We start from the raw sequence: 8,934 nt of genomic DNA on the forward strand, positions 1-8,934 counted from the left end.
AGTATTTTCATTCAGGGGCTGACTTGCACATTAATCATTTTAAAACACTGTTACCAAATGGCTTCTTTGCCAAACCCCATTAGTTAAGTCAATTGCTCAGTGGCGCCTTCGTCCTAATCTGACTCCTAGTACAATCAGATTTCATTTGCTGCCACTTCCCAAAAGTAGGCTGCATGTGTCTCTACTGAAAATGAAGTGGCGCTGCTGCAGTTCTGCATTTGAAATATTCCTATGGAAGAGCTGGGTGCTTACAGTGTACAGTGGTACCTCGCAAGACGAACGCCTCGCAAGACGGAAAACCCGCTAGACGAAAGGGTTTTCCGTTTTGGAGGCGCTTCGCAAGACGAATTTCCCTATGGGCTTGCTTTGCAAGACGACAGCCCATAGGGAAATATCCGGGACAGCGGGGAAGCGCAGCGCGTCTTCCCCACTGTCCTCGGACCTCCTCCGAAGCCGGGCGGTGGGGCGGGAACGCCTCCTCCCACCACCGCCGGGCTTCGGAACGATGCTCCGAAGCCGGGCGGCGGGGCGGGAACACCTTCTGAAGGCGGGCGGGGGGCGAAAGTCTTTGTCCCCCCTGCCTGCCTTCCCAGGGGCTTTTAAATCGCCCCGGACAGCGGAGAAGTCCTCCGCTGTCCCGGGGCAATTTTAAAATGCCGCCCGCCAGCATTTTAAGATCGCCCGGACAGCGGAGAAGTCCTCCACTGTCCCGGGGTTTTTTAAAATGCTGGGGGTGGGAAGAAAAGCCCTTGTTCCCCCCCCAGCCTTCAGAAGAGGTCCGGGGACAGACTGTCCCCGGACCTGGTCTGAAGGCGGTTTCCCTAGGAACGCATTAATCGATTTTCAATGCATTCCTATGGGAAACCGTGCATCGCAAGACGAAAAACTCGCAAGACGAAGAGACTTGCGGAACGAATTAATTTCGTCTTGCGAGGCACCACTGTAGTTAGCAGAGAGGTCGATCTTGATCATCTCCAATAATGGGAAATTGCACTTCAAGGCAAGTTGGAGATGGAGCGAGACCCTCAATATGCATTGCCTATGTGGGCGATAGTCATCAGAAATGGCCTGGTGTACATGCTGAAAGGGACACGGGTGGTGCTGTGGTCTAAACCATTGAGCCTCTTGGGTTTGCCGATTGGAAGGTTGGCAGTTCAAATCCCCGCAACGGAGTGAGCTCCCATTGCTCTGTCCCAGCTTCTGCCAAACTAGTACTTCAAAAGCACACCACTGCAAGTAAATAAATAGGTATTGCTGCGGCGGGAAGGTAAACTGTTTCCGTGCGCTCTGGTTTCCGTCACTGTGTTCCATTGCACCAGAAGCGGTTTAGTCCTGCTGGCCACATGACCTGGAAAGCTGTCTATGGACAAACGCTGGCTCTCTCAGCCTGAAAAGCAAGATGAGCGCCGCAACCCGATAGTTGCCTTTGACTGAACTGCCCAGGCAATCTTTACCTTACATGCTGAAATACAGGTTTTATAAGAGAGATGGGTATAAAATGTCACTGGCAGTTCAGACGTTGTCTGTGAGTCTTTCCTGTTTCTTACTTTCTTAGGGGTGAAGCAAAACCTTAAAATTCATTCAATACATTTAGGTATTCCCAGAAGGTAGGATCCAGCTGTATGATGTTGTGTTGTACTGCCAGCAGAGGGCAGTATAGGACAACTCTCTCCAGTTCATCTTAAAAGCAGTATTGCACTTCCAGATTCACAATTCCAGGATTGATGTTGGATTCCAAAGCACCATCTAAAATCATTGGGGCAGAGTTCTCAAATGTTTCTTCCTAGGTAGAAAGAGAGAGGGGGGGGGATATCAGCAATTTGCATTTCATAACAGACACTTCTGTCTTTGTAAGAGCCTTTTCTCATATTAGAAGAATTTTGTAACTATCAGGTAAATGAAATGTTTTGCAAGCATTCTGCACGAATATAACTATGTGTCATTTCCTTTCTGTTGCAGGAATGGGCCTTAACAAAGGACAAGTCAGTGAAACATATGGATTTGTGCCTTACTGTTGTAGACCGAGCTCCTGGCTCACTCATAAAACTTCAGGGCTGTAGAGAAAATGATGGTAGACAGGTCAGTACACAGAATACAGCCATGTGCAAATAGGGCTGAGAGCACACCAATATCATGCGCACGCTTGTAGATATTTATTCCTCTTCCCTGTGCCTTGTTCTGCCACCTACCTTTCCATAGGATATTATATATGTCTGCTGGATTTCTGGCAGTAGAGCAGTGTTGGGTTTGTGTCATTGAATCACTTTGCCCATTGGCTGCTGTGAGACTCATTGTAGTAGTAGTAGTAGTAGTAGTAGTAGTAGTAGTATACTAACATGAGTTTGACCAAACTGCAGGAGGCAGTGGAGACAGGAGTGCCTGGCATGCTCTGGTCCATGGGGTCACGAAGAGTTGGACATGACTAAACGACTAAACAACAACAGTCGTAGTATAACGCCCTTCATAGGTTGATCTTAGGGAAGTTCACAGCATATAAATGCAACATAAAACAATAAATACATAATAAAAACAAAACAATAACCCCCTCAGCCACTCCCACAAACACATTTTTTTATTATTATTATTTATTTATTAATACCCCGCCCATCTGGCTGAGTTTCCCCAGCCACTCTGGGCAGCTCCCAATCGAGTGTTAAAAACAATACAGCATTAAATATTAAAAACTTCCCTAAACAGGGCTGCTTCCAGATGTCTTGTAAAAGTAAGATAGTTGCTTATTTCCTTGACATCTGTTGGGAGGGCGTTTCATAGGGCGGGTGCCACTACTGAGAAGGTCCTTTCCTGTAACCTCACTTCTTGCAATGAGGGAACCGCCAGAAGGCCCTCGGCACTGGATCTCAGTGTCCGGGCTGAACGATGGGGGTGGAGATAGGATGTTATTCAGCCAAAGGCCTGGTTGAAAAGGAATGTTTTTGCCTGGTGCCTAAAGGTATATAATGAAGGTGCCAGGTAAGCCTCCCTGGGGAGAGCAATCCAGAAACAGTAGAACGAATGGCTGGCCTTTCTTACAGCAAGCTCTCTAGTGTAACTAAATCCTTAGGTTTCATTCACCTCCCAGCATTTAATCTCCCACTCCAGTATACCAGGGGCTTTCAGCTTCCATTTGGGAAGTTTGCATGGACAATGCTAAAGGAAAATTTACAGCCACAGCGGGTTTGCAAAGCAAATTTAATAGTAATGACTTTAAGGAGTTGCAATTATTTGCTGTAAGGAAAATAGATGGTAGACAACCCTAGAAAATACTGGCTTTTAAAATCAACATTTCTCTAAGTGGAATAACTTTTTAAATTTTCTTCTTCTCCTAGAAATGGGAACAAATTGAAAGCAACGCGAAACTGAGGCACGTGGGCAGTAACCTCTGCTTAGACAGCCGAAATGCCAAAAACGGTGGTCTGACAGTTGAAGTCTGCAATCCCTCGCTATCGCAGCAGTGGAAGTTCACACTGAACCTGCAGCAGTAGTAGGGCTTGCTCAGGAGGACTGTTCCCGTTTCCGAAACCTTGGGCAACACTTTGATTGCATTACTGATACTTTATATACCTCAGTATTCCATCTTTGTCTGAAAGTAGGCGACAAGTGAACAAAAGGGAAGCAAGTGAGCTGGGGACCGTGCCATTGCCTGGTCAGACGTAGCTGCTGCACGACTCGCTCCCTTCCACCGCAAAGGCTCACCAGTTCCTTTCCGGCATCAAGCTAAATCCTTCCACAGCAGATGACTAAGATTCCTAGGAAAATCAGATGTACAGTAGCAGGAAACTGCTTTCAACACACAGAAGAGGGGGAGGGTGGGAGAGAGGGAGGGAGGGAGGGACTGATGGGGAGGGAAGCAAATGGTTTGGAGAAGATCATTGGCAGTCTCCATTTAACATAGAAATCAGTGTTCGTGGTTTCCAGAAATCAAAGCATTTTGAAGGTTTTTGCCATGTGTACTTGGTATATTTCACCATGGACTTTTCTATGACAGAACTCTTAAATATAAACATTATATATGTTTATATATAAATATATATATAAAATATATATTGTCGAAATTTTCAACTTTCTATCAATTTTTCATCATCCTGTAATTTATCCAAAAAACAAAACAAGACAAACAGAACAAAGAAAAGCAATTTAACACTTTTCTGGGAAGTGGACTGGACAGTTGGTAGAAGAACAAAACTTTGTGAAGATGCAGGTTTGTGCTGCTGAGTTGTGTTCATGCAAACACTGGATGTTTCTGCTTTGTGAAGTGTGCCTATTTTTTTATTTTGTTTTTTTGTGCTTCCTCCTGGGAAATGTTGGACGTCTGCAGAGGAGGGTGATCAAATGGCAGAAAGGAGCTCGCACGCTTCATCTCACCAGCATTGTCACCTCCAGTTGGGGAATTCACGCCATGTGCTCTGGATATCTATAAACTTGGTATTTGTATTGGGCAATTTGGGGCTACTTAAAAAAATAATAGTTTGGCCTTCTTAAAATAATGCAGCTAGGAGGGTTTGGTCTTCAGGTTGTGTTCTTATCAATACGTGCTTCTTTTTCTCCTTTTAAAAAGTTGTCTGACAGCACAAGATCACAATAGCCTTCTCGTGGAAGCATGGGCAGCTACCTACTAAATATCAACATTTCAGCTGTCACGCCTCTGCTTTTGGGGGGCGGGAGTTATCATGGTCTGGGTTTTTTCTTTACACCTGTGCCCTGTTTTAAACTGGTGTTTCAAACTTGGCTGGAGGAAAATGTTCTGAACACATTGGAAGGAGCCATTTCAATCCAACTGCTGTTTTTATATCAAAGTAATGTCTGGGGTTACTCTGATGTCTTTGCCTGTAAATCCCCCCCCCTCTTAAAAACACAGCTTATGTAAGATTTTAACGGTGCCCTCTGGTGATTACAAAGGACAAAGACAAATTATTATGCAATCATGTTTTGACAGTGTTCTCTTCCAGCTACATAGGTCATAAGAGTATTCCATAAACTGTATTTCCCCCTATAGCTGCAGTATTTTCCACAAAATTCTTCCATTGACACAAAGGCTTTGACATTTGCAGTACCGGTTTAAAACAGGCTGATAAACTGTTATATGACATGCTTGTGATCTCTGCAGGTAGTATTCACAGATGTCATATGAATTCTACATGGTTTGAATCCACATTGCTTTTTCCTTGAATGTGGATTTGTGCATATAATCCTCTTCCAGACCAAATTTCCTTCTCCCACACTGCAAGTTCCCATGTATATCCTATTTACATACGACCTTGGCAACAAAGAGAGAGAAACTTTGGACTTGAGTTTTTCAAGATTCGCTTTATTTTCAGCCACCCAACACTTGACATGAAAAATATTAGTGAGGATGAAGATGGTGATATTTTAATATTTGAGGGACTATGCATTCAACTCACAACTATACAGCCAACTGGTTATGATCCAGCGCTTCTGGGAAAAGAACTTAATGAAGGGGAGCTAAAATATTAACATTTTTTTCCTTGTGATTTAAAAGCTAGCAGGCAAACCAGCTGCTGTTTTCTGAAATAATAGGAGTTTGCTGCCTTGACTGTTAACCTAACCAGAGTTGCTAGTAAGTTTTATTAATAATATCTCCCCACTCCAGAAACTCTAATGTCGTCTATGTATTATAAAATGAGAATATGTTCTTAAAATTCTAGAGATCCTACGCAGACAGTATCTCCATGCTGAGACCGCAAATTGTGGGTGATGGATGAGAATGGAAATATGGTAATGTGGAGTTAGCTATGTTTACATGACACAGTGTGCCAAAGTTATTTACTGTGACTTCATCCTTTTTTAAAGTCTATGGATTTCTGGTGCTATGCACCAACGACTGCTGCTGCACAGATCCTCTGTCAGTGGGGTGTACTAAGGGGCACTGTGTGAAAACCTTTGACTTGAACGGAGGGTGTGCAGTTGCAGTCAGTGGCAGATATTGACCTTGGGTATCAGAAGTAGCCAACATCTCTCCCCCACCCCCACCCCCACCCCTCTTCCTTTTATAATAAATCACTAGGAGACTTGGAAACAAATCTCTGTGCTAATCTTATCTGAGTGTCTTCAAAGCAAAAATGATGGGGGTACATGTGAATTTTGTTTTGCAAATCAGATGTCATTTGGAAACTGTCGTTTCAGTTGGTTCTTTAAAATCTGCTGTACAGAGCTTGTACTTTGTTCATTTTATAGATGGAAACTATCCTTGAAAAAAAAAAACCCTGTTTGTTTAACTTAAGGAAATAAATACTTTATAGATAAGATAGCGAGGTTTGCTGCCATTCTGTTTTTGTGTACACTCAGGAACTGGCCCCAGAATACATGAACTTCAGCTAAGACCACTTGATCTCCTTGGCTAGCCAGCATTCTTACAGTGACTTAGTTCAGACATTGCTTTTAACCATAAATTAAATTCAACTATGGTTTAAAAGTGAACATGTGCAGCACTCCTCCACATTGCTTCCTTTCCTGAATGGAGTGAACCAAAAGAGGCTGGATTGCCATTACATGTGAACCTTGTGGGTGGCTTCTTCTTCTCTTCATGGTGGTATGTTTGTGTTTTGTTACACAAGTAATAAACGACAAGCACGAGTCTGCATATTTAAAAAAGCCAGTTCCTGGCTTGTTTCTTCCATGCGGTGAAGGAAGGTGTGTGGGAGGCACATCTGCAGGGATTTTTGCACCAGCACGCTGCTCATTCACACGAATCCTAAGTTTCGTATAAGCTGTACCTTAATAGAGTGTGCAAACTGGGCCTGTGTTTTTGTAAACCAATTTTGCAGATCCAAAGAATGCTTGAGGCAATTCCAGTCGGGGAGGTGCATCCGTTGGATTTGGTTTTTGGTTTTCACTTTCAACAGCAAACCTTCACGCGGGATGTGAAACCGCTTCTGAATCTCCCTTAGAGATTTGTCATGGTCGGTGGGTGTTTGAAAAACACCAAGGATCCTTTGAATTGGTTTGTGGTGCTTTGGATTCAATTTCATGGATTTGTTTTATGAGTTGCTGAACATAGAAGGCTTCCACCATACCCACTAGACAGTATTGTTGCATCTAATGTAGGTTGAAGAGGACGCTGACTTCCTCACCAGAAACATTCTATTTCCACCTCCTCCAATTCCTGGCCATTTCTACTAATGTAATACTATATTACTATCTGTAACAACTGCTGAAGTTCATCACAACTTTGAAACAGATTTCAAGTTGTGTAAAAGTTTGCCTTTCTTTGCTCAGGACAACTTGGGCTCCAGAAACTTATCTCTCCCCTCAACTTTCACATCATGCCACAGCTGAGAAATGATTTGTACCAAATGTTAGAATAGCCTGTTGCTATTTCCTGGAGGTGGGGTCAATATCCGGAACCAAGTATCTGGAAAAGTGAAGGGATTGCAGAGCAATAGTTGCCTGCCAAGTAGTAGATTTCTAGTGTTCTCACCTATTCTCACCTCCCTACCTATAACTCTGCCACATGTATACCCTTCACAATCAATGCTTGCTGTTGAAAACCATAATTTCCTCTCCTTTGTCCAAGCAGGGAATTAAAATACTAGGTACAGTTGTAGTCAATGGTGTCCTTGCATTGGTGGACTTCCCCCTCTTCTCTCTTGCATCGCCCAAATCTGCTTCAGAGGATTGGGAAACCCTCCAGTGTAGATTACAATCTAGAGAGCTTTATTATCCTGTAGGGTGGCATGGGGGATAATTTTCTGGGGCTTTAATGAAAACCCTTCACCAGTTAATGAGAAAACATATTGCATTCAAAACTTAAAAAGGTAAAGTTAAACCATTAGGTCCTGTCGTGACCGACTCTGGGGTGGCGGCGCTCATCTCGCTTTATTGGCCGAGGGAGCTGGCGTACAGCTTCCAGGTCTGGCGAACCAGAGCAGTGCACGGAAACGCCGTTTACCTTCCCGCTGGAGCGGTACCAATTTATCTACTTGCACTTTGACGTGCTTTTGAACTGCTAGGTTGGCAGGAGCAGGGACCGAGCAACGGGAGCTCACCCCGTCGTGAGGATTTGAACCACCAACCTTCTGATCGGCAAGCCCTAGGCTCTGTGGTTTAACCCACAGCGCCACCCACGTCCTTCATTCAGAACTTACAAAGAGAAAATTTATTCTGCAATTCTCATGGGTCAGGTGCAGAGGGGTTGTGGGGTGAGATTGCACTTACCATAGTTTTGAGGTGGCTAAAGGGTTTTTGCGGGTGTCCTTGCTTTTCATTCTAGAAATGGACTGCACTCTGCAGCCTGCCCAGGTGCCCATATTTCAATTAAAGCCCTGCGGAAGAGACCAGGAAGCCACCCTTCCCTCAGATGGTGTGGACAGCCAGGGAGGCTGCAGAGGGCTGGTGAAATGTTTACCAGAAAGAAAAACACACCCTGTCCATGGTCACCTTGCTGTGATAACGTAAAATCAAAACCCTGCACCCACTCCAGTTCTAAAGATTTCCTAACGAGGCAGAAAAACATCAACCTTTTTTAGAAATGGGACCATGCAGCTCTACTCAGAGCAGGTGTTCGTAACCTGTGACCCTAGATGTACAGCCTTCGTCATCCTGGAGCTGACTGCGGGTGATAGAAATTGGGAGTCCAACAATATCAGGAGGTGTACACGCTCCCTGTCTTAAGAAGGAAAGTAACCCTGTTCCTGCATGTAAGTACTGCAAACCTTGGGGGCCTTGGTGGAAAGGTGGTGTATCAATGCAAAAACTATTATTATACTGCTGAAGCTGTTACATTCCAAATGTCACAACATGTGACTTAACAGATGTGAGCTCTAATAATTATAGCCATCATGTATGAGATGGAATTCATTGAGTTCCAGAAGAGACTGGATTGCGCCCAATAGTGGCTTCTGTGCATAAGATGAGATAAACAGTTTTTGCCAATTACCACTGCATTGTGCAAATTGAAGTGCCTGGCACTAATGTAAA

General features: G+C 44.1%; 1 protein-coding gene across 1 annotated transcript in view; it reads left to right on the forward strand.

Moving 5' to 3' along the window:
* The window catches only part of GALNT2 (polypeptide N-acetylgalactosaminyltransferase 2), a 70,359-nt gene extending 64,094 nt beyond the window's left edge, over nt 1–6,265 (forward strand). Inside the window, exons 15-16 of the mRNA XM_082217013.1 lie at nt 1,960–2,079; nt 3,327–6,265. Coding sequence (XP_082073139.1) covers nt 1,960–2,079; nt 3,327–3,482 — 276 coding nt within the window. The 3' untranslated portion in view covers nt 3,483–6,265. The remainder of the gene's footprint in view (nt 1–1,959; nt 2,080–3,326) is intronic.
* The last annotated feature ends 2,669 nt before the right edge of the window (nt 6,266–8,934 follow it).

Source organism: Podarcis vaucheri (genome assembly GCF_965113315.1).
Source record: "Podarcis vaucheri genome assembly, chromosome: 3".
Taxonomy (NCBI): Eukaryota; Metazoa; Chordata; class Lepidosauria; order Squamata; family Lacertidae; genus Podarcis; species Podarcis vaucheri.